Genomic DNA, 26,253 nt, shown 5'->3' with positions numbered 1-26,253 from the left:
CACGTTCCGAACGTTTGTTTTCAAATATAAATTGGTGTTGCATCACGTGCCGTCCATTCAAAAGAACCGGTGCATGTGAGAGGAAGAGAGAAGGAATATTAGCAGCTTATTAATTATATTAGCCCTCAACTGTAAAAGTTTTTCATATTAACAATAGATCAAATAATTATGCGTAAAGAGATTGGACCAGCGCTATAATCGTGAATGTCCCTCACTGACTGACTGATCATAGTTCCCCCATTGGTCAGCCCAATGCCACGTGACTGAGCTGGAGTTTTCTCATTGGCCGTTGCTCTTTCAAAATGGATCGGTGCAAACGGTTTCTGTTGCGGGGGCGTTTACAGCCGGCAGTGTTGCCAACTGGACCGTGTATTGGTGCCAACCGTGGGTTTAGGTCTGCACCTCTTGTTACAGCCAGTCACCCAGCTGCCCTGGTTTCCTGGCTGCTCAGCAGCTGCAGGGAAATGGAGGAATGCCTCCAATTAACCCAGCTTCACCTCCATCACGGCAAATAAACTACTTTCATTGCATGTATCATTATTACTAAAGGAGGCAGAGGAATAACTTAACCAGAGAAAGAGAAGCCATCGATAACTGCTAAGCTAAAGTGATGTGTGTGATGATGTCGGTTTGTTACATCGGTTCCAGAGCAGTTTTCTTTGTTAATTATCACCATTATAACTCAGGTTTTTTACTCTCAGAGGTTTAGAGGCCTTTAGCTCGTTGTTTTGGTTTTACTGTTCAACAGGTAGCTGTTTGCAGTAAAAAGGATCTAAACCCACTGTACCTTTCTTTCCCAGCACCAAATGAACGCTTATGTTTCTTCTTCTCTGCTTGATGTGTGTATAAGAAACACGTTGTTGTCACCCAGTCACCAGAGCCCAAGATGTTTGTATTGGATCTTTAATTTTAAAGGTTTGGCAAGTGTGTTTTTGTCCTGTCTATCCGTGTCGGTGTGTTTTATGTCATGTGTTTATATGTATTTTGTGGGAGTCAGCCACCTAAAGATTCAGTCCGACCCAGACAGTAGCAGGAGATCTGATTGGTGTGAGCTTGAGTCCTGAACACAGAGTTTTTGTTACTGCTCCTGTTGAATTCTGTCAATGTGAAGCAGCATAAATAAATAAAAATGTTAGATTTGCATGATCAATAACTTAATACAAGCCGTGTAGATCCTAGACTCTGGGGGGCCCCAGGCATCGACGCCTAGAACCAGTATGAGGGGCCATTAGGGGGGCCCCCCTTTTCCCCCTTGGGGACCCTAAGCATTTGAGTGGTGTGCCTCTCCTGATGCAGGTGTTAGAAAGGTGAAGAGGAGAGAGAGGCTGATATCAGTCAGATAAGACGAACAGAAAGGCAGATTATTAAATTCTGCATCGATTGACAACAACAATGAAAACTACTTTGTGAGGAGGTGATTACAGAATGTAAACACATTAAATGAGCCACACAAACGTCTTTACAAAAGTAATGTGCGAAATTTTACAACTCAAATAATTCATCAATTTGAGACTGAAAGTTATTATTATGGGCATATTCTGGTGGCAGATTCAAGGCGCCACCGTTTTATTAAGTGATAATCGTCCCACCTCCAAACAGCAGCGTGTGGAAGTTGGCACGAGTGTTTTAGTCATGTAACTTTTTATCTGAGATGTCAGCTGATGGTGAAGACCACGTGTCTGCAGAAACACTCTTTACTCTCCTGTGCACCTGCTCTTACCACACACAGTCATGTAGTCTACACACACACACACACACACACACACAGTATCCACAAATACACCCACAGCTCAACTGTAGTAGATTTCATGAGTGCTAGCAGCATAAAGGCTGCTCCCCCTTACTCTCCCTCCCACCTCCCTCTTTCCTTTCCTCTCTCTCTCTCTCTCTCTCTCTCTCTCTCTTTCTCTCTCTCTCTCTCTCTTGCTCTCGCTCTGTCTCGCTCTAATGCTCTCACTCGCTCCCTAAGCAATTCTTTGTTTTTGCTGCTTGTGGTGCCGCGGCACCCTCTTTTATTCTGTTTTACTCTTGAAGAGAAAATCCTCTTTTTGCAGATTACCTTTTCTCTTTCTTGTCTTGTCATCTCTCTCTCTCTCTCTCTCTCTCTCTCTCTCTCTCTGTCTTGTTCCAAACACTGAACCTCTCACTCTGTCTCTCTCTTGGTCCGTAATTCCTATGTATCTCCCCGTGGCTGAGGGGAACAGGGACTTGATTCTCCCCTCTTCCTCTCCTCCTCCTCCTCTACCACCTCCGCCTCTCCCTCTTCAGCTTCACCTCTCGTCCTCTGGCTTCCTAACGGAGGGATAATGTTCTATTTCCAGCTGGTGATCATGGCTGGGACGGTGCTGCTGGCTTACTACTTCGAGTACACGGACACCTTTCCCGTGCACATCCAGGGCTTCTTCTGCTACGACAAGACCTTCTCTAAGCCCTACCCGGGTCCTGATGACACCAGCAAGATCCCCCCGGTGCTCATCTACTCGCTCGTCACAGCCATCCCCACGCTCACGGTAAGAGTTGTGTGTATTTATAAGTGCAGAAGTAAAGGTCAAGAAATGGAGGGAGGTACTTTTGAGGTGCATGAAATAAGTGTGTGTGTGTTTGTGTGTCTAAAAAATAAGAGTGAGGAAAATTGAAAGAGGTTTAGTTGAAAGTAAGAAGTTGTCAAAGTTGAGGTGGCGTGTTTATCTGAGGTTGTTGCTCCCTCTTCTTCTGATTTATTAGTTTGTGCAGTCTTATGATGAATCATCTCTGGTGTGTGTGACTGCACCAAGGATATAGTGAGCAGATTGGCAAGCTGTGTGGACGTAACCCCCTCCTTACTTGACAGGCAGGTGTCTATGTGTGTGTGTGTATGTGTGTGTATGTGTGTGTGTGTGTGTGTGTGTGTGTGTGTGTGTGTGTGTGGAGAAAAGGAGCTGGCTAAAATCAACTCGAACCACACAGAGATGTAATGGGAATGGGCAGACAGGTCATTAGAGAAAGAAAAAGAGAGAAGCGAAGAGAAAGAGTCAAAGAGACAAACAAGAGAGAAAGCAACAGAAAGAAACAGAGCAGGAGTTTGCAGGAGTGCAGACAGAGCGATAATGGCAGGCAGCAGATGCTGTCAGAAAAGAAAAACTTGAGATGATAGGTGAGAAAAAGAGACAATGAGCACAAACGCAGGCAGTTTTTTTTGGGGGGGGGGGGATTTATTGTTTTTTTGTGTGTGTTCATGTGTGTGCATATGTGTGTGTGTGTGTGTGTGTGTGTGAGGTTAGCTGTTGAGCCCCAAGTGAGACGGAAGGCAGTGAGCGTGAAATGCTGAACACCTGGCACTGCTGACTCTGAGCACAGACACAAACCTGAACAGCTCACATCCCCAAAAGACCACAAAAAAACAACCAAAAAACACAGAACACCACAGACAGAACCAGCCTACAGCCACAATACAAAGCTGACAAATAACCGGACCAGATTACATGCACAGAGGAAAAAAAACAAAAAACCAAACCACAGCAAAGACAAGACTTATCTTACAGCAGCACAAACAGACACAAATCTGGTTTGCATGCAGCAGTTGATGGAGGAGGAAGGATGCAGGTTGTTATAATGTGGATAAACAGGGAACAGTTTGCCTCACAGCCACAGTGCACCCTGGAAATCTGTTTAATTAGGTTATATTAGGGCTTGAATATGTTTACATCTGAAATGGACCAAAACAATGTGCATGGGAAGTAATTTAATAGGTGCAAATCACTGAAAGTGTTTTGTTTAAGTGATAAGGTTTCTCCATTTGGGTGAGTAAGTAAGTGCAAGTGCATTGTTTTAGGGACCGTATGGAAATTATTCGAGAGGGGAGGTTAGTCAGAAAAGGGGGAGGGGTCATATTTTCTATTAGTTGAGGAGTTTGTTTTTTTTCTTTTTCTTTTTCTTATTTTAACCCCAACCATGTTTGGGCTTTCTCTAACCTTAACAAAGTGCTTATTTTAAAAACCAAATGATTTATTTCTAAGTTTTGCTATTGCTACATAGCTAACGTTAGCATTAACGGCTGTTTACTTACCAGTCTAGAAGAAGCGTTGCGAGTTCAGCATCAAACTTCATTCCCTTACGCAACAAGAGATGTCTCCAGATGTGGAAAGTGACGCTAATGTTAATTCTGTCGCATCTTTTCATCCACCGAAGTTAGCACGCTAACCAGCTAGCCCCGGCCCGTCTCATCACCGTAGTTTATAAATATAAAAATATGGAACGGTGGATTTTTTTGTGTCATGTCTGCCATAAATATCTTGAGATGAGAGGGTCTTGCTTTTTGATGAAATGCAATGATTTTCCCTATCTCCCCCCACCAGTACTTTAAGTATGTCGATTCTTACAGTTAAATTAAAAAAACTTGCACCATCACGTTATAATTTCTAACATTGCTGATGTATGCAGCAGTTGCACTCTTTAGCACCTAGCTCTGCGCACAAGACCAAAGCAAGCAGACCTTTAAAGCTTCCCTGGCTGAGGATAAATTACTTTGGGATACTTTGATCTGGGTCAGAGCACATTACTTACACCAGCTAGTCTGCTCTAACCTGTGCTGACAGAGGCCTCGGTGTGTGTAACAAGCAGTAAGGTAAATCACAGCAGTAACTCCCTGTGACAGAACCAGTCTGGTGCGAATGTGCTTTGCCATTTGCCGCTGGTTTTTCGGAGGAGCTCTATCTCTTTCTGTCCAGTGAGCAGCAAATCAGAGCCTAGTGTTTGGTGATGAAGTGGCTGCACAGCACAAAAGCCAGGTCATCGTTAATACAAAAAGAAATGTGACCTTTTCTGTGGTTTTAGATCAGCATTTTTTGGATCTGTTGTAGCATTTATGTTGCCAAGCAACCATGATTGTACCATTGTGTTTTGAACAATTTGACTGTCTTTTAATTCTAAACACCTTTTGATAGCACTGAATCCAAGAAAAGGCCATCGTATTATTGCTGTCGTACAGCCAGGACTTGATTATATGAACTGACCGTATAAATAAGGAGACCCTGCCTGGCTGAGTCATTGTAGGTAATCAGCCACCAGTGTATTTGGGTCAGTGCCAGAGTCCTCCAAGCCCAACAGAGGGCACTCTAGCTCTCTGTCTGCTCCCAGTAGGGGTCCGAACATCTAATTAGAATCATCAATCACTTTTACAAGCTCCAGCGCAAGAAACCAATTCTCTGCTTGGAGACTGAAATAGAAGACAAGGGACCTGACATCCTCCCACCTCACTGTGTTAGTCACTTTTATTATAGCATCTGTGTATATGAGCCTTTGTAAAGCTTCTCCTTCACTGACTTTTACCTTCTCAGTTATTAAAGTTGGTCGACATACGCGCTGTTTTGCAGTAAATATTTCAAATAAATAATAACCCAACAGTTTAAGTAGGGATGTGGACAGGTGCTTTTATTAGTATCTACAGTTTACTATTTACAATATACTATACTTAACAATCCTGTATTTTATATCTAAAACCAGCTCACTGTAGTTTTACATCTCCTCTCTCAGGCTTCTCTCTGGAGCTCTAGCGACAACAGGTCGGTGAGCCAATCAGAAGAGACGAGGCTCTGAGCCTCTGTTCTGATTGGCTGGCTGTTTTCTGAGTGATCAAATAAAAAATATAGCAGAGTTCAAGTAAAAACACTCAGAGAAACCAAATCCTGCGAGGTCGGATGGTGGGCGGCGCTTGGGGCATGGCCGAGAGCGGTGACTGCTTTTTTGTGACATCACAAAGTTACACGAAGTCCTGGCGGCTGGTTGACAAACCTCGCTCTTGTCAAGTCAGGAAAAGTCTCTTTTATTTAAAAAAAGCCTAAAAACACAAATTAGCTTCAGGGGGTTTTACAACTCTATGGCTTACAATTCCATCTATCCTTAAACTGATTACAGTCATTCCACGAAGACTTTAGGAGAGCACTGAATAATTACATCACTCACATGATCCCTCACTGGCTTCCCACCCAGTGAACACTATCAATTCTTGGCTCCTATAGTTACTGTTACTATGCTTGCCAAGATTTCCATTTATAGTCATAATTGTGGCACATTAACCTCCTGAAATTCATTGTAATTGTAGGAGGGTCTTTTACAGGCTGGGGGTGAGAAGCAGAGAGAAATTAAGTTTGACTTAAATGTTTGTTCATTAAAGATTGCTGGCATCATTTCGATTTTTATCACTTGCAGAAACAGAACAAATGAACAAAAATGTCAAGCTTTTGCAAACAATCAAATTTGTGCCGGATCTTCATTCTGGCCATCACAAGACTGTAAATTCACTGGAGCAATTGTAGCTAAGTTACACATCTCGGTGTTGATAAAATTACACTTCATGATCATATTTTTGTTTAGAGGAGAAAACAAGTGAACTTTAAAATCCATCTGCCTTGTTATTAATAGATTAATGCTGGTAGAAAACTGTCAGGTTTTACCTCAAGGCGACTGTTGTATCTGCAGGAACGCTGAAATCTTCTCCAAAAAAAAAAACACACACTGGAGTTTGGTTCATTATGAGGACATCTTGAAAGTTTTGCCTAATGGAGCCTGTAAGCCAGTTAAGTCTAGGATGAATTAACTTATCTTGCACAGATTCGATCTGACAGTGTGTGTGCGAGTGTGTGTTCATGCTCCCCTGTAAATCCTTCCTTTGATCCAATTTTGTGTTTTTTTGTCTCTCTCTCTCTCTTAACTTCTGCCGCTTGTCCTTTCTCCACAACCTTCCCCATTCCTCGCATCACTGCATTTTAACCACAGTTACCTTTTTGCCTTCATGTTCTATTCATCGCTACTCCTCTCTGCCAAGATTGCCTCCACTCTCATTGACACCTCCTCTACCTTTTCAAATTTTTTTTTTTTTTTTTATGCCTCGCCCTTTCTGACCTCTCCTCACGCCTATGTTTTGTCTCACCTCCTAGTTAACATGTTATCTGTGAACCGTGGCAACCTGTAGCTGGATTGAGAATCAAAGAGATTTTAACCGCACAGGAGGAAAATTCTCACTTCCTGCTCTTTACCACAGATGAAGAGGAGAAAAAGTCTTTTTATGTGACTGAAGTCATACTGAGATAAAAAGGTGCATGCTGTGAGAGATGAATACTTAGCTTAATAAATAGAAAAAAAAATGTCAGCCTTCAGCTTTGTTCTGACTCATCAAAGTTGAACTGCAGGTATAGTCTGTGCAACATCCAAGGGCAGGTCATATCTACTGTGAAAAAGACTGTGCTTAGTTTATTTATGCTCCTACTGGCTGTCCAGGTGAAGCCAATGTCTGATTAAAGTTAAAAAATAACTTGCTCTCATGCTTAATAGATACAAATCTGTCAGTCATAAGAACAACTTATTACTTAATTTACTTTAATAATGAGAGATTTAAAAAAAAAAATTTCACAACCTGGCAACCCAAACGTTATTCTTATCAGTGGCAGATAACTTATTTATAAAGCATTAGTAAATGATTTACTATCATTAATAAATTGTTAATAAATCCATTAGTTACAAACTCATTAAACTCAAACCTCACTGGATTTTCTGGTGTTAAAGGTCCTGTATTTGACACTTTTCCTGTGTTTTATTTGAAGTGACATCTCCTCTCTCAGGCTTCTCTCTGGAGCTCTAGCAACAACAGGTCAGTGAGCCAATCAGAAGAGAGGAGGCTCTGAGGGCTGGGCGGGGCTTTGGGGTATAGCTGAGAGCAATGACTGCTTTATTGTGACATCACAAAGTTACAGATATCCTGACGGCTGGTTTTAAGGCTCAGTTTCTGAATACAGGCTGTGTGCATTCCTCTGTGGACTGAGGCTTTGATGTTTTCACAGTATTAATATAGAACCTAGACCTGATCTATAATCAAACACATGGACATCTACCTTTACACTATATGGGACCTTTAAAACCATCTTGAATTATACTGTATGACATTGTGTATAGTTTTATGGTTAGTTATAAAAGGGAATACATACATTAGTAAAACATCTAGGTCTTGAGTGAATGGTTGCGACCCAGGAATTAGCCATGACCAATGATCCTGTGCCATCCATAGTTAAGTAAGTAGTTTTTATACGGGTCCCATCTGTCCCCTCAGAGCTGCGGCATATTTCAGACGCCCTGTACATGTTCAGCTGACTGTCACAGAGGTGTCCTGTCCTCACATCCTCAGCCATGATGTCAGACTGACATTAAACTGAACTACGCCTCCCTCACCCAGAAGAACCATGACCTCACACCGGCCCCAGAAGAAAACTCTCACATTCATGCCCAGTTGCACAGACATGGATCAATGCCTTTGTGTGTATCTCTCTCTATCTCTCTCTCTCTCTCTCTCTCTCTGTCTCTCTCTCCTCTCTCTTAAGTTTTTGCCTTTCAATCTCGTGTGCTGTCCATCTTCTCTTCACATTATTGCATATCCATACCTCCTCTTTGTTTTCTTTCCTACACACACACACACACACACATGGACACACACACACAATCTAGGCCAGTGTTCTGCTAACCCAGGTTAATGAGACAGATGGCAGAGTGAACGCCGTGGTGGAAGAGGGGGGCATCGGTTGCTGTGACACTGGCTGCCATGGGAGCATATGTGTCTGGGTGACGGCCCCTCGACTTCTGTTCCTCAGTCTGCGATGGCGATGGCAGGGAAATGGAGAAAAATGAGGCAAAACATCTGATGAAAACAAGAGAAGAGATTAAATCAGAGCTCAGACAGAGAAAACCCAAAGAGAGGCTGATAGGGATTCTCTTCATGGAAGGAAGAAGTACGAGTTGTTTTCTTCCCCACACATCAGAGAGGCTGTATCTGCTCTACCTATCTGTGCTGCTGATATCCATACAAAAGTATAATTTACCGCAGCCTGCACCGCAACACAATCACAGCTCCCATCTAACTGTTCATGACGATAATCCGACCAAAGCCGGCGCAGGATTGCATCACCATACCATTCAGATATTTGCGTCATCAAACAGTGTCCCCGTTCCATGTCACCTTTTGCTTTCTCCGTCACCTTAACCCGGTTCCTCTCTTTCACTGCCTCTGTTGTTTGCTCTGCAGTCGAGCTGCCTGCTCCATGCGCCGTTTTCCTGGTGGGCCCGAGGCAGTTGTTGCATCAACCTGATTGGTTATGCAGTGAAAAGAGCGAGAGAGAGAGAGAGAGAGATGGAGAGAGAAAGAGATGGAGAGAGAGTGAGTGTTTATGCCCTCCTGTTGCCTATCTAGTGGTTTTGGCAGGAGTCGCCCATTCCTGTGAAATGAGATTAGACTGAACAGCGGTTGTCATTTCTGCTTCTTAGCTTTGATCCATTTTGCAGTCAGGCAGAGAGTAGAGACACCTGAGGGGTCCTGCTTGCGTAGCTGGTGGACTGCCATGCTTCGCTCAGCCACTCGGCGATCTCTGATGAATGCCAACGCCCAATCTGCGTTCACAACAGGGGTGTGTCCCCGCTCGCCGCCCTCCGTTCTTACATCTTCGCATGTGGCCACTGGACCAAATCTGTCCTTCTCTGTGTGTAACTGTGGACATCTCAGCCACATTCCCCCGAGTCCTCCGCAGAAACTGATCAAGCAAAGACTGAGAGGCAACAGAGAGGGAGGGGGGGGGCACGAGCTCTTTAATGAATCAAGGTGATTAAACAGATGAATGAAGAAGCGGACGATGTGTGTAAACGTAGCACAGTCTTCACTTGTCTCTGTCTTGTCCAGGATTCAAGGTTTTCCCTTGATTTTAAAACTATCACTATCTCCAGTTTCCCAGGAAAACAAGGACCTCTCCTTAAAAATTATCTTTAATTTTAAACACAGACTTGCAGGTTAATTATCGTAACATGTTTATCATAAATTCCCGGATGGTACTCTTTCATGTTCAGTAGATTATGGGGTCGTTTTGAAGCAGAATAGAGGTTTTCAAACTGTGATGCGTTCCCATAGCGGTGAGAGCGACGGGTGCATGCAGGTGCATTGAAAGGTGAACAGGAAGCTGTTTGCTGGTGCGCGGATTCGTCCTGCCCACCGACACGATCGTAGCTGCTGTGACGAGCATGGAGGCAGTAAAGGTACTTTAAGGCCCTTATCACCAAATTGCTGCAATTCCCATAGAAATTCACTCTCCTTTTCAGAGTCATAACTCAGTCAGGTCTGAACACACAGACATGATACATGTACTCGACTGTCATTATCTCCAGTGTCCATTGTGACCAAACATCTTCTGTTTGCCAAAATGTAAACAAATGTCCATCCCTCCCTCTACCGGCTGTACTGGGCAATTTACAGTCACCATTAACCTAACCTGAATGCAGAGCCAGGGACAACACGCACAATCCACTCAGAGAGGCCCCAGACCAACATTACATCAAGTTGTTAAAACAGGCCAAACTCCTGTGCTCAGAGCTTCTGTTAGATGCTGCTTTGCACTCAGATTTGGGGATGGAGGCTTCCATGTCTGATTACAGCAATAATAAACACTTAGTTTTCTTTTTGCTGGGAGCCAGATAAAGAAGATTGATACCACTGTTAAATCTGCAGCTGAAACCAGCAGCTAGCAACAGGAAACGGGTTAAGTGTTAGCCTGTGTCGAACTAAATTCACCTACGCTTCCACATGAGGGTCACCGATTAACACTTTGCCTTGTGTGTTTAATCTGTACAAAAAATGGAAGAGTAAAAACGGCAGGTTGCTTCTAGGCCGAGCACAAGCGTGAGGCTGATATCAATGTGATAAAATGATAATATCACTGGATTACATGCTGCATCATTTCCTGTGAAGCCGCTCATGCATATGAAGGCGAGGTGAACCCCGCGCTGCAGTCATGGACGCTACAATGAGAGCTGCCATAGAGAGAGGCAATTACAGGATGTTCAACGTTGAAATATCTGTTGCAGAAAAAAATCTGATTATTAATAGTCAAAGATTGGGTTTGATTTCAATTTAAGGATTATAATAACTTTAATTCACTTTTAGAGAAGGTGTCTGTGTGCGTGCAGGTGAACACAGACCTACCAGGCACAAGCTAAAACCCCCAGATTCATGCTGTTATTCTTCTGGGGAAAGAAATGAAAGATTGTGGAAAGGTTTTTTCAGGATGTTCCATGTTTTCAGCTCCAGGTGCATCCTTCACATGACCCTGTGGTAAGTGGGATGGGACAAAATCGATCATGGCGCGCAAAAACAATGTAACAGGACCAAGAGGGAGGTGGAAAAGGAAACACAGTGAGACATGAAACAGCTAGCAGTCCCACTGATGCTGGTTTTTGAGGAATGTAACAGAGCAGATTTGGAAAAACGGGGGCATGAAATTGAACTGGATAAAAATGGAAGGGGAAAGACAAAGAATAAATAACCTACTTTTCCTTCCAGTGGGAAAAAGACAATGAAAGGTGAAGGAGAATAAGCGAGATAAAGAAAGAAAGAGAGGGATTAGTGATGCTGCAACACAATGATGAAGAGGTTTTGCTTCTGTAAGATGGAATAAATCAATGCTCTTTAGTGTATACAGTAACAATATAATACTTCAAACAAGAAGCAGGATAACAGTGGCTATGATTTGCTCAATGTAAGAAGGGCATCTCCGTGTGTATTTCATCATGTGTATGCACGAGTGGGCGTGTGTTTGCACATTCCTGCGTTTGTGTAGACGGAGTAAGGACCGTGCGAAGTGCCCTATGTCCTTGCGAATGCATTCGTGTTTGCATTGAAGTCTTGTGTGCCCGTCCATCCTCGACTGAGGTCGTGTTCTTTCCTCAGTCGACATCCTTTCATCATGTCCGCGGATTGAAGTGCGTTCTGCTGCCTGTGTTCAGTCTGTTCCCTCAGTCGCTCTCCTGGACTATCAGTCTCCTGTGAGCAGCCGTTCCGCACACTCAAAATCCTGGTGAAACCGCATGTCAGCGAAGGTGACGGTGATGCACTCGGACAGGTGCAGTGTCTTTCGTATCATCCATCAGCCCAAATCTCACATATACACAGCATTGCAGGGATTGAGGTTGCTGTAGATGATGACAGATAATGGGATGCCAGTGACAGCGAGGCATCTCTTTGTACTTTACACATGAATAACTTCCCCAGTCTTGTCGGAAACATTAGGTCTTATGGCTGCAGAGCTGTGTTTCACAGAAATGAGTCTGCAGTTGGTCCGTACAATGCTAGAGCTGTGGCGTATACTTTCATTAGAGTAGATGTGAGAGAATCTCACCACAAAGGCTTTCTGCTAAATAATTCATTTATGAGTGATCATCTTTCTTGCCTTTTAAAGTTTAGCAGTCATTACGTAAGACTGCTGAGAGACGGGAGTAATTTCACACAGCAGCTCTGATGGTAGAAACTAAGAACTGCTTTTTTCTTTAATGGGATATTAAAATCACCTCACCTCCATCTGGTCCTCCTCTTTGTGAGACGTGATCATACTGACAACTGTAAAGGTAACGGCATAGGTGCAGCTAGGCTAACACAGTAAGCATGAGCTCCACTCTGAAGGCTTTTCTCACTGGTTTAAAGTCGGCGGGTGCCTCAGCTGGAAGAAGGTGGCGCTGCGTATTTCTGTGCAACAGTCTTGTTGTTGTTTGTTTATTTTGCCAGGCTTGATGAAGCAGATTAGCTGAGTTTTTGAGTGTTAAACTCTTCATGAATATATATAGTTTCTCCCCAAGACTTCAGTTTATTTAGTCATCAATATTTAATGTTTCTGAGAAATACTTAATATTTTAAAGCGTGTTCTCAGGGGCTGTAAGACTTTGCATCTCCACAGTCGCCAATACACTATGAAGTGTTAGCCATACATACCAAGACCATTAAAAAAATGTAGGACATTGTGAGCTTTTGAAAGATGTGGGTTAATTTTTAGGATTAGGATTTATGTAAGAACCCAGTCTAAGTGCCTCTTGCAGCATTAGTCCATTTTATGTAATGGCTCAGAGTCGAGCAAACATTGTATTCCCCTCTGTTTCCATCTGTTGCCTTCTGTTTGTTTTGTTTTTTTCATCACTAACACGGGCTGAACAGTGTCAGTTGCTATTTGCAGAAGGGAATACTAATGGAGGCAATCTGCATCTCGCTGCTCTGCTGCAGTGCCATCGCTCAGGCTGATTCCAAGATGCTTGATTTGTCCCTCACAGCGTTATTGACATCATTACCACACGAGGATCACACGACAGCTTGTTTGTCTTCTGCATCCTCTCCTGTCTTTTGAATAACTCTCTGCTCCAGACAGTCTTCCAAATATAGGAAACGCTAGTGGAGCTGGTTTCACACAGTCGTTTTTTCTTTTTTCCAGCGTCTGAATGTGCACGTCCACCGTGTAATCAATTATTTATAAGATTAAAATATAATAATGAATTATAAATGTATTTATTTATCAAAAATCTTTTATTTCCTCCTCTTCTTCCTTTTTTAATAGTGTTCCTCTAATCGCTCCTGCTCTCTTCATTCCCCCTCTCCCACTGCTGCTCTGTCATCTCCACGCTCCTCTCCATTCATCTCATTGCTCTGAGTAAAACATCCCTGCTTATTGTCTTCTAATGGACACGTATTAATAAAAAAAAAGGGCCAGTCTGAACGCACACTCGCATTTGACTAACACTCGCTGACACAAATGGAGATCTCATTACTCACACGCACAGAGCAGAATCCTCGTGCAGACAAAGAGAGGAAGAGTTAATCATATCTCATGTCTGTATAAATGTTTCATTCCTTCACTCGTCCCTTGTTCTGCACTGAAATCATGCATGTAAGTATGCATGTAATGCATTGTCCTCATCTACACTCATTTTTTTTATTTTTTTTTCGTCCCTAATCTTGACACTCATCCTGCAGTGACACAGCATTACAGCAGAAATCATTGTATGTCCTGGAATGACATGTTTGTGGGCGCATCTGCATTGTCAGTGTGTGTGTGTGTGTAGACAATGTAGGATGAGCAGTTTAATTTCGAGGAATTATAATCCGCTCGCCCCTAAACTGCAGTGACAACCTCGTCGTATTTAACCGTGAATCCTTGAGGGGGCAGTCGGGCCAGAGGCAAGGAGCCCGAGCACATCCCACTGCAGTGGAGGGAGATCATTTAGAAATGCTGGTTCAAATAATGCGCTACATTATTCACACACACACGCCATCCGCGCATGAATAATTAATTCCTGCAGTATTACCCTAACCCTATCACCTTTCTACCTTCCCCATACTGTTCCCCTCTTGGTTCCTCACTCTTTACTTTTCCTGCTGTGTACTCCTGCTCTCACCTTTTCACTTAATCCTTCATAAACCCTCCTGCTCTTATCACCAAGGGCAGAAGTGGGGGGGACAATGGAGCTGTAAGTTTGTGTAGTTTTTAGCAGAGTGGTGTCTGCAGATATTTCGTCCCTGCATCAATCAGAGTAACCCTGTGAAAATGGGAACTTATATTTTTTTGGCGCATACATAAGGATTACAAGTGGATACGACTAAACAAATGATCAGTATTTAAAGACAAGACTGAGGCTGAGCCAACAGATTAAGCCATGCTCTTGCTTCAACAGAAGTGAGTAAGCTGTATTAATTTATAATCTTTAGCTTCAATTCAATACAAAGGGAGAAAGTTCTGTTTACTTGTGAAATGGCGGAAAACCAACTTTCAGACTGTTCACACTGTAAAACCTCATCATCAGTCAAATTAACTAATTAACGAATCATGAAATCGGTGTAAAGGAATCAGAAAAGTTCTGATTTTTTTCTTTTTTTGTTTGTTTGTTATGTTTCATTTTAATGTGTCTCAGATGAGTCGTGTGATCTTCTCTTTAAAGGAGCTATTTGTACGTTTTTGCTATCGCTACATAGCCGTAGCACATAGCCAACATTAGCATTAATGGCTGTTTACTTCCCTGCGTAGAAGAAAGAAGTTCAGCATCAAACTTCATTCCTTTACTCACCAAGAGCTGTCTCCAGAGGTGGAAAGGCGACGCCAGTGTTACCTCTTGTGTCCGTCATGACAACGATGGCTGAAGCTCTTGTCAAGCGCCAATCACCCATCACCTGCTCCCGGCAGGAAACCACGTTCGGCAGCAGAGAGAAAACTTTAAACAAAATAACAACTGTGCAACAAACCATAATGAGGATACCTCTCCCAGCTTCTCAGAGCTTCTCAATCATGTTGATTACGGTGGTTGGACAACAGGAGGAAACTGTTTTGAGAGACTTTAGAGTGTAAATCAATCCAAAATTGTAAAAGTGGAGGATTTTATTACTGACTGTCTAAAGAGTCCTATCACATGCACATATGAAGCATTCACTCTGAATAGCTGTAGTCTACAAAAAGGGCTTGTGGGGCAGTAGTGTATGCTTCCAAAAAGGCCTACCACCCACGGCTTTACAGCTTCGCCCGAGGCAAAAGTGTTGAAGAGCACTTGTCCATGAATGACAGCACACTACCATTATCTCACATTTTGTGGCATACACATGCTCAGACCCTCCGCACACCAGCAGTCCCCATAGAAACAGCCTCTGTGTGTCTTTTAATTGCCCCGTAAATGGTTGTCCACGGTGTGACAGTGTGCCCCGAACGTCTCTGATTTGAAGCCACTGATTAAAACCCCTCGGCTTTGATTTCATGCTCGTATTAGTGTTTAGAGGGTTGCCATGGAACACCCACCGGGGTCCTGTTTCACTAATGGAAGAAAGCACTCGGCTGGGCACGGACTTCACAGCACTGCTGCACTGACCGGGCCCGTGCATGTTATTAACTCATTTGACTTGGCTGGACCCGCTCGGAAGTGCTTAGAAGAACAAGACTCAACTGAAACACGATCACGATCATTTTCATCTCCCTTTGTCTCTCTCCTGCACTGCCTTCCTTTCATTCTGTAGTTCTTTCATTTCCTTTTGCTTGCCCTCCTCAGACAGCAGTGATTCAGACACTGTCGCTGTGCGGGATAAATGGGAGGGGGGGGGGATTATGTTAAATATGGAAGGAGGAACAATGAGGTTGATGGGTTTGTGGAACACGGTCAGCGTTAAAGTGGGTTCCACTTGCGTCTCAGCAGAGCATGGAAATTGTCAGGATGAGTTAACTTTAAGCATATCTCTGTCATAGATGGTTATTCAATGAGGGAGCTAAGTTTTAGTCGGTGCCAGCTCGGAGTGCTGTGGGCTCTCATACAGATGAGTCTCACAGTCGCAGTCCATTAAGGGATCATCAGCCTGGAGAGGCGCCGCCGTTCAGACTCGCAGGGAGCGAGCTGAGCACCAGTCACCTGACTGGAACCCCTGCCACGAGCCTGATGCTCCTCACAAAGACAACAATAAAACTGTGAGCACCCGGGAACAATGGCTGCTATTTTTGATCACAGAAACTTGCAGACAGCGCCGAGTATACATCTCTACCCGACCACAGCCAGTCCACGCTGACTAAAACAGATGATCAAAGTGTCTAATTAGATCCGTTTGCACCGTGAGCTCTGACATCATTCGTCAAGCTAAGAGCCCTGAGCAGGACTGGGTCAGTCACGGTCACCTTCATAGTTGAGCTGCACCTTCACTGTGGTCAAATGATTCCTCTCTGTAAAGCTGTGCACTGTTAAGAGTTGTTGAAGATAAACATTAGTCTAATGTGAGCCATGTGTGGACAACACCTGATAATCTGTATCTTTATATTTAATAATCAGCCTCATTTCAGTGCTATTTCTTCCTACCTGTCCAATTATTATTCGTTTTAGCCATAAACTTAAAAGATCTGTAATGTATTTGTAACATGAATGCATGTACAAAATTTAATGGTGATCTATCCAATAGAGATTGAGATATTTAACTCAAAACAACCTCATGGTTGTGCAAGGCGAGAGGTCAGGGGTTCACCAAAGTCAGCAGGGATCATCCTCTGGGGACGAATGTCTGTGAAAATTTCATGTCAATCCATCCAGTAGTTGTTGAGATTTTTCAGTCATGAAATTCAGCGGTGGACCGAAAAATGCAGAAAATAAAGACCCAGGTTGAAAAAAATGTGTACCATCATCACTGCAGTTACACCCGTCATTAATTAAACCAGTGGATATCTAGTTGTTGCTGAAGCTGAGCGTGACCTTTGACCTCTCTGTGTGTTCAGGTGTGGTTGAGTGTTGTTGCAGCGGTGGGTTGCAAAACCCCAATATGGCTGCTAACATGATACAATAAATTCAGTCTACCAGGTGTACCATTAAACGGTGTTGTGTGTAATCAATGTGTTTGCTGTGTGTGCACAGATTCTTGTTGGAGAGCTGTGTGCCTTCTTCACCAAGGCAGAAGGAACCCAGGAGAAGACTATTGTCACTGCAGACTGCTGCTACTTCAACCCCCTGCTGAGACGCATAATACGCTTCCTAGGTGAGCACGCTGGTTTGTATTACACAGCCTCTCCGCTCTTCACAGGCCGGCGAAAGGGCATTTTCTGTGTCTCCCTGTGTGTGTGTGGTGTTGTCGGGACGAGTGAAAGACAAGATGAAAAAGATAAAAACAAAACTATAAGAAAAGGTTAACTTGTAAGAACGTGACCTGCTTCACTTCCGAGTTTGCAGACGTAGCTGTTAATTGGATAATAAACTGCGATATAACCCTTTGGGATAAGATATACAGGGGGATGGCAGCAAGACACTTATGAATATTAAGCAGTCTGCACATTTGCATGTTAAGCTGAATCAGCTGGGGTGAAGGCTTCTGTTGCGATTTCAAACCTCAGGTGATAATAATGTGTTGAGGCTATTTTAAGAGGAAAAACTCATTATCACCTGTTTAATATCTCAGTGCTGTTACGTGTTTTGATATCGCTCTCTGTCAAACATGAAATGTGCTTTTCTTCATCTTCTGACATACTGTATGTTTGAACTTTTCTCTCCCTCCTAACTCTACTTTTTATTATTATTTATTTATTTTCCTCCACGTCTCTGTCACCTTTCCCACAATTTTCCCACCCCGCTAACCAACTCTCCCTCATACCTGCGTCCAACCCAGGTGTTTATGCCTTCGGCCTGTTCACCACCACCATCTTCGCCAACGCCGGCCAGGTAGTGACAGGAAACCAGACGCCTCACTTCCTGTCTGCCTGCCGACCGAACTACACTGCGTTAGGCTGCCAGTCCACCATGCAGTACATCACAGAGCGCCGCGCCTGCACGGGCAACCCGCTGATCGTCATGTCTGCACGCAAATCCTTCCCGTCCAAGGACGCGGCGCTCAGCGTCTACTCTGCAGTGTACACAGTGGTAGGCTGGAGCATGCTGGACCGGATACTTTGTGCTTCTGTAAATGCATGTTCGCAACTGAAACCCTGCTTACATCTCCTTTAATGAGCATTTCTTTTCATTTGTACTGAAATATTGAGCTTCAGAGTAGTTTGATAATTTGCAGTACATGTCAGTGAATATGACGCTACCACCAGCATCTGTCTTAGCTTAGCACCAAAACTGGAAACAGGAAGACGAAGCTAGCAGCTAACAAAATCCACCTACCAGCTAAAGCTCACTAATTAACCCCTCGTTATCATGTTTATTTAATTCACACAAGAACTGAATGAACTGAACGAGATATTAAGCTGTTTCCCCTCAGTTCCAGTGTTTGTATTAAGCGGCTGGATGTAGCTTCACATGTAGCGTATTTTCCAAAATGCCTTTTCCTTTAAAGTGAACAAAAGTGATGATTTTGCCAATTTCTTTTGTGTGTGTGTAAATGTCACCATCATAAACTACAGGTTGAGGCTGAAGCAGTGTCATAGAGCCAATATTTTAGCCCCACGCTTATTCAAAGTACCTTAGACTAAGTAGCTAGGCGGGCACGGTCACTGGTGGGAAATTTTCTCAGTGCACTGGAATGAACGACGCATGAGGAATTTAAAAATGAAGGTGTGTTCAGACTGAATGCAAAGCAGATTTTCAGCTTGTATTATTCAAGTAAATTTGATCTGCTGAAGTGTTTTTGCAGCCCGTGTTTATTTGCCCCAAACAGACGATGTACGAAGACGTTAGTCGTCACTGGCTAGCAGCCTGTTCACCGACTGTTCGACATGTTGTACTTGTGCTGATCTCAGATACGTCCAAGAACCCCAAAGCCCTTCTCATTTAATTTGTTTTCTTAGAACTTTTTTGATTCAAGCCATAAAGCCTCAGGATAATTAACTTCTTACTAACTAAATGTTTTCGACTTGTATAGATGCTTCCTCACCTCGGTGGGTTTACCCCGTTTGTGTCCACCTGCTTCTTGTGCTATTTTTATTTGAAGTTTCACTGCCTCTAAAGTTTGTGTTCAGTCTGAGCACATCTTAAAAGAACTCATCCATAGCAGTTGTAAACCTACTGTCCTTTGTTGAGATCATTTTCAGTCTTGTTCGTCTTTAACCAGCCAGTAAAAGGAAGAAATTCTGTTTCCCTGCACTTTGTTAACTTGTATCTGAAAAACCAAGTCCTGTTGTAATGACGCATACACGTGGCTTCCTGTATATGTTGTACCCTACTGTGCACGCCCTCCTCTGTGCCTCTCTGCAGATGTACGTGACACTGGTGTTCAAGACCAAAGGCACGCGGCTGACCAAGCCCACCATCAGCCTCACCCTGCTCTGTCTGGCCATGCTGGTGGGCGTGGTCCGGGTGGCTGAGTACCGCAACCACTGGGCCGACGTCCTCGCTGGATTTTTCACGGGAGGAGCCATCGCTGTGTTTTTGGTGAGTCTGAGAAAAAATAACCCTGAACGTTAGCGTCTGTGCAGACACTATTAACTAACTCCTCCTCCCGCTCTCTGTCTCCAGGTGACTTGTGTGATTAACAACTTCCAGCAGTTGCAGCCCAGTCTTCCTCCACCGCGATCCCAACGCCCAGAGTCCATGCTGGGCATGCCCATGGTGACGCTTCCCTGTGTGGAGAGTCCACTCGAAAAGTTAAGTGGTCCTCAGGTAAGGGGCGGGGGTGGGTATGAGGCACGGCTGCGCTCACTAAAGAGGGGCAGAGATACACACCCCTTGTCTCTTACCTGAGTCCGTTGTCGTCCTCCTCTTTTACCCCTCCAAAAAAGAACAAAACCCCAAACATGCATGCTCCAACCCCCACCTGCACCCCCGGTCCCAACAAAGACACCCAAGTGAATCCTTTAAATCTCCTTGTTCCAGGCTGATCACACAGCTGAGAGTTGTTGTACTGGTGTGAAATGAGCCGTGGTTAAATTCCAGCCAGAGGATTGAACAAACTCTAGTGCGAGTGTTTGCTTTAGAAAGAGGCGCTGCCCCGTCTCCTAAACACCACGGCCGTTACACATTTCCTTGTTATCGGGGATTTAGAGAGTCACTTAATCGCTTTGAGGTGAGTCAGCAGTTTGGCTGACACACTTGAGGTGTAATTTACCGTTTGGATATAAAGCAAAGCAGATGGCTGGAGGGAAAACTATGAATTCAGCCGCAGCTTTAAAAAAAACACAAAAAAACAAAAAGAAAATTATAGTAAAAAAATGTCACAGCCATCGCGGACGTCACCTCAGGTTATATCTTCTCTTCAACAGAGCTGCGTTTAAAAGAGCTTTTCTCCGGGGAGGAGCGGCAGTGTAGCACGAGTCCACGTCCGAGTCTTTAGGAAGATGTCTTGCGTCCTCTGTGGTCTGTCACTGTCACTAACCCTCACCTGACTGCCTCTTTTCCTCTGTCTCCCACCTTGCCTCTCTCCTCTCAATCTGCTCCCTTGTCCCTCACTCTCCTCCAGCATCCCGCACTCACCTCCCCCTCCCCACTTTACAACACCTACGTCCAACCATTCTGAACAACTTTAAAAACCCCCTCTCTGCCCGTCATCGTCACTCCTCACTACCTCCGTCATCCGTTGCCTTATTTCTGTTTTTGCTCTGTTACATCTGTTTCCTCCTCCTCTTCCTCCTCTTCCTTCTCCTCCTCTTCCTCGCCCCCCCCCCCTCATCCCCGTGCATTGCTCTTGATTATTCTTTTCTTCACTTTTTCTCTTTTCCTTCGCCTTCTCTCTGCCCCGTCCTCTCTCTTTCTCACTCCTCTCTTTCCCCTGCAGACTCCGCGGGGATCTCCGTTCACCGAGATCACATGACCATCAGCCCTATCGGTTCCCCGCCACCCCCGATGTCCTCATACCGTCTCGCTCCATTTCCAGCGAAGTCTAGACCAGTCGGAGCAGCACTCGCCGCACTGTGCCGCCCATCCGGCTGGGCGGTACGCAACGCTGCACCGCTCCTATTCCACGCAGGTCTAGACCTCTCCTAACACACAAAATAAAACACACACACACACACACACACACACATACCTACTTTCCTGTTGCCGTCTCAAACCCTGGGGAACCGATAGGCAAACTCTTCAAAGACTTTCTCTTTGCTGGACTCCCAGTGAAGTAAAACGCTGAACATTCAGTACAGAGTCAGGTACATTTTTCTTTTTTTCCATTTTGAATATTTCAATTGAAGACTTTTTTTTTGTATAAACGATCATGTGAAGCTCACTTTCATCTTCAGTGGTGTGCTCTATGAGGAGAAACACGTCAAACTGTGACCACTGAGAATGTCCACCAGTTTTTTTGGGGTTTCCCCCCACCCCCCCCACCCCCACAACTGTATGAATGAGTTTTCATCCATTTTGAAGGAGGCACATGTTGAAAGTTAAAACGTGACGGCGAACCTCCTGTCCGACCCCCTGGACACGGCTTCTGATGTGTGCTGCCGGGAGGTCGCCATGTTGGACCAAAGAAACCCGCTGAAGGATATGTGTGCTGCTGAGATTTACCCATAAAAACATCCTTTTAGCAAGCCATACACACACACACACACACTCACTCTACTTCTCCCCAATGTCTCCATCTCTCACCCTCCCTCCTTATCTCGTCCCATTCACTCACTCACACACACACACACACACACACACACACACACACTGTAGTCTGAGTAGCAGTGCCCCAGTCAGCTCCGCATGAGGTTTACTCAGATCAAAGGATTCATTTCATATCTCTCAGCAGAAGCACCAGACAAAAGCAAACAGGATGAAAGTGCAGACATCTTCACTTGGCTATCGTCTTCATGTTTTTTTTTTTTCTCTCAGATGGTTGCAGCGTCGCCAAAACCTGATGAGAAATACAAACACATTTGATAAGACAAAGCCAAGGTCCCAACTGCAGGTGGCACAACAGTGAGCCAAATAAAGTGCATCACATCCAGGAGCAAATATTTGTTTCTTGTATTCCTTTGAGACGAGGAGATTTCATACAAAACACTTTCTGTGACGCCGACAGACTTATTTTTTTTTTTGGGGTTGTTTTATTTCGCTCTGGAACGGCGTCACTCACCCTGAACTGGAATTTCTTTTCTCACCGAATCTGGAAAAGATTTACTATAATTATGTAATTATTGTGATTAATTTCTGAGATTTTATTCATAGATTTATCTATCGACATGTACATACGATGTGGTCGCCATAAGCGCTACACGTGGCGTGACAGTTTTGCTGATTTTGATTTGCACACTCCCTCCAGTCCATGTTTATTTTTTATCTTTTTTTATTACTCACCCTTCCTCCTTCTTCGTCTCCAAACATCTTTTTACAAATTCTGTTTCACTCTCTTTCTCTCTCTGTGGCGTTGGTATCTTGACTATCACTGTGCTGTGAAATGTTTCCCTCTGCTGGACCACACACACACGCACACACACACACACACACATGCGCGCACGTACACACACAACAAGAGTAAAGACCTGTTTTAAAGAGCACACATAGTTAAACATATTCCAAAGCACACACATGCACAATCACACTTGCGTCCCCCTGACCTAGTTGTTACTGTACATCCCTCCCCCTCCACTTTCTAACAATGAAACTTGTTTGTATGATACTGTACATAGCTCTTTTTTGTATTGAGAGTGTGATTTTTACACAAGCATCACCAACACTCAAGTGTAGAGACTACCGGGGAAAATCTTGCATTTATTATAATGACAGAGAACAGTGTGTATGAAAGTGCTGAACCGCTCTGAACCGACACTGGATCAGCTGGAAAACGTCCACATGACTCACTCTTTGTATCGGACTCCTGTACTTGCTCGCTGGACCAAGTTTAAACTGGGAGAGCTGTTTACACCCAGTTCAGATACCGTGTGTTCAAAACTTCATGAGCTTGAGAAGCGCTTTCTGTCTTGAATTTTCATATTAGCATAAATGGTGGACGTGGATACTATTTTCCCTTTTTTCTTTTTTTTGTCGTCAAATCTACAGAAGTTTGTGGTCATATGTCGGGTCAGAGTCAAGTGTAGAAGTCAACAAAGCTAGCACGAGGCATGCTAACTAATCACAGCATGGATGTTAAAGCAGCATTATTTACATATTAACACTTTATCAGCGGGTTTATTTTAACACGTTAGCTAAAAGTTGTCTTTCCTCACACCCGGCAGCCACAGAGCAACACGAGGTTTCATTTGTGTTAATCATGCAGAGGAATGTAGTCACTCCTGTGTTACACCTGTTGCACCTTAGATCTGACACCTGTGTGCTTTGGTTGGAAATATCTCTAGAAAGATGATTTCTTTGCAATATAGTCTACTGTATGCGTGACTGTTAGCTAACACATTAGCCATAGCTGTCATGGCTAATGTGTTAGCTAACAGTCGACTATCTTACAAAGAAATCATCTTTGTTGTGTTTGTGTTGGAGTAAAGTAATGACATGTCATTGTCGTGTTTTTATGGTGACCAAAACTAAATTGTTTCATGCTGCTGTAACATCCATGTTGTATATTTGTTAGCTTGTCCAATGTTAGCTTCACTGACTTCAACATTTGGCTGTGTGAGCTAACGTAAGACCGTGAGTGTGTCTGTAGTTTTGACAACAAGAAAAACAAACTTAGGTTCACGTCCACTCTTGGAAAACACAAGATAAAAAAGTATCACCTTTTGGGACTATGGTGGCTCTGTAGAAATCTATGAACCAGGAAGCTGGTAACTTTTTTAATATAACTTCTTCTTCTAAGCGACAGCCATGTGGCTATACTGTGTGTGCAGGATAGCCATCAACTATGTGCTGTATTACCCTGACGTATTATCCAGTGGATGCTAAGCTCTGTTATCTTATGTGAGAAAGAAGACGTAGAGATTTACTGAGCTTCTTGTACTTGTGAGAAGTTTGATTTCACTGTTTGAGGTGATAATCTGGTGGCCCAGAGAGCCAGGGCAGACATACTGTACCACGTACCTACAAAGTTGTGAATTTGACTCTGACACATGACCTTTGCTGCATGAGATCTCTTTGTTCCCTCATTGCTTTGTAGTCTTTAATGTCCCAGCGAAGCAGAAATGCCTTGAAATAAATCTTAATGGAAAAAATGTGATAAAAGCTCCTTCAATACAGTGACAGCCTGAAATCCTAAGTGCAAGTGCAAGTTTCTCATTTGTGCAAAATCTCAGTAACTCTTCACCAATGCGCTCAGTCAGCAACTGAATCAGTGTTCACTGTGTGAGCGCTGCTGTAGTACAAGAAATTCATGAATGGGATACAAACAAACACCAACAGCAAAACAGCCTCCAGAAAGAGCCAGACTTTCCTCAGATCAGAGTACGCTCTCCTCTGGTTCTACTGTCAACACCATAGCTTTACTTTCCTGTAAAGTCTAGTAACTCATGTTTTAAAATCAAAGAACAAACACGCTGCAGTTGACTGACATGTCAATAAAAAGCACCGATCTCCTTCAGATCTGCAACTCTGAGAGAGAGAGAGAACACGTTTCCTTTGATCCTGTTGCAGCAAACCCTCTGTTTTGTAAAGATTAGTGTGATGAGAACAATAAATGGATATTGCAATAAGAAAATCTGTCTGTGTCAGTTTGCGCTGTTTGTTTTGTTACACTACTCACACACTGATTTGGTGTGCGTGTGCTCCGGTGTATCTGTGTTCATCTCATGTAGGTGCACACCGGTGTACAGTATGTGTGTGTGTGTGTGTGTGTGTGTGTATATGGGGTTTATTTGAGTCTGTCTTCTTTCTATTTATGAGGCGAGGAGACTTGACAATCACTGAGTGCAGGAGAGTTCATCCATTTGGTAATAGTACTGAGTTTTATTGAGCATTCTTGACATTTTAAATAGTACCTTTTTTTCTTTCTTTTTTTAATTTAGTAAAAACTCCCAGGGGATCAGCAGTTTCAGAAATCCTCAAACCAGCACACCTGGCACCAACAATGATCGGCTGATTGGACAACTGCACGAACAAGCAGCTGTACAGGTGTTTCTAATCACCTGCTTGATGAGTGTTTGTCAAACTAAATTTAGTGGAGTAAAAAGTATAAAGTTTCCCTCTGAAATCTTGAAGAGTAAAGAAATTTTTTACCTTTTTCACCATTGTCTGTTCCGTCATTTAAGTTAAACAACTACTCCAGTGATATAATATTACGTTTAGTGGATGTTAAGTTGAGTGATTGGTTAAAAATAGATGCAGCACAAGGCGAGAGATCCTCGTTTTTAGTCCCTTTGCATCGATCAAACTCCTAAAAAGATCCTACACTTGATTTAAAAAAAAGAAGAAAATCATCAGGGTTATTTTCTCAGACAGGTTCCTCCAGCCGTTCTCTCCGGCTGAATAGCTCCCATCATGACTGGTAAACTCTTCATGTTTAAGGAAAACCTACTGTGTGCTGTGACAGGCTCAGCACTGCCATCATGTGGTTTAGCGTGTTCTCACCCGCACACGCTTTAGACGAATCTGCTGCAATCTGGATAATGATGCATCATGTGAGATTAAAAGCGGGAAATGTCATATCTCTGCAAATTCATCTATTCTATATGATTTTGCAATTCCATAACTCTCCCATGTGGATTATAAAAAAAATGTGAAATATGAGTAATACAGGTGATTTGTGCAGGGAGTAACAGGATGTATCCAAATCACATCAAATTTAAAGATCAAACTAACGTTCACGCTCAGTTTCTGTCTGGTTAAATCTAATATATTATAAGCAGGAATTTCTTTAAGACTCTCCTCTGTAACTCTCAAGAGATTATGCATTTGCAGGTTAAATCCACAAGATGGCAATGTACGTCATAGACATGTACAGTATATGTTGTGAGGGGGCTACTGAAAGCAAATTCTACCACAGCACTCATCTTTTCAGACATCTTACACAAAGAGATGTCTCAAGCTGTGCCATGAAATGAAATGAACAATTAAACAGCAGCTAATGAGGAGATCTGCACCTGTGTATGCTAATGAGACATAATGAGATCCATTTTCTTAATGTCACAGATAATGGAAAGAATTACTTATACGTCGGCGTCTGTACACCCTTCGCTCTGCGCGCTTGAT

The 26,253-nt window shown here is 43.5% G+C and overlaps 1 protein-coding gene across 1 annotated transcript; it reads left to right on the top strand.

Annotated features, from left to right (window-relative positions):
- Positions 1 to 2,180: 2,180 nt before the first annotated feature.
- Positions 2,181 to 21,182, top strand: LOC111223698 (phospholipid phosphatase-related protein type 5-like). The gene is made up of 6 exons (XM_022747935.1): positions 2,181 to 2,510; positions 17,188 to 17,308; positions 17,933 to 18,183; positions 19,459 to 19,635; positions 19,720 to 19,847; positions 20,975 to 21,182. The coding sequence occupies exons 1-6, from the start codon at positions 2,307 to 2,309 to the stop codon at positions 21,081 to 21,083; spliced, it is 990 nt and encodes a 329-aa protein (XP_022603656.1). The 5' UTR covers positions 2,181 to 2,306; the 3' UTR covers positions 21,084 to 21,182.
- Positions 21,183 to 26,253: the final 5,071 nt, after the last annotated feature.

The sequence above is a fragment of the Seriola dumerili genome, unplaced genomic scaffold (assembly GCF_002260705.1).
Source record: "Seriola dumerili isolate Sdu_G_001 unplaced genomic scaffold, Sdu_1.0 BDQW01000113.1, whole genome shotgun sequence".
Taxonomy (NCBI): domain Eukaryota; kingdom Metazoa; phylum Chordata; class Actinopteri; order Carangiformes; family Carangidae; genus Seriola; species Seriola dumerili.
The sequence above is the reverse complement of the archived record's forward strand: the minus strand, read 5'-3'. Positions and strand labels throughout refer to the sequence as shown.

Excerpts from the sequence above, each read along its gene's own strand:
- LOC111223698 (XM_022747935.1), top strand. The coding sequence starts at position 2,307 with ATGTTCTATTTCCAGCTGGTGATCATGGCTGGGACGGTGCTGCTGGCT. Across the intron at positions 2,511-17,187 it reads CAGCCATCCCCACGCTCACG|ATTCTTGTTGGAGAGCTGTG; the intron begins GTAAGAGTTGTG and ends GTGTGTGCACAG. Across the intron at positions 19,636-19,719 it reads GAGCCATCGCTGTGTTTTTG|GTGACTTGTGTGATTAACAA; the intron begins GTGAGTCTGAGA and ends CTCTGTCTCCAG.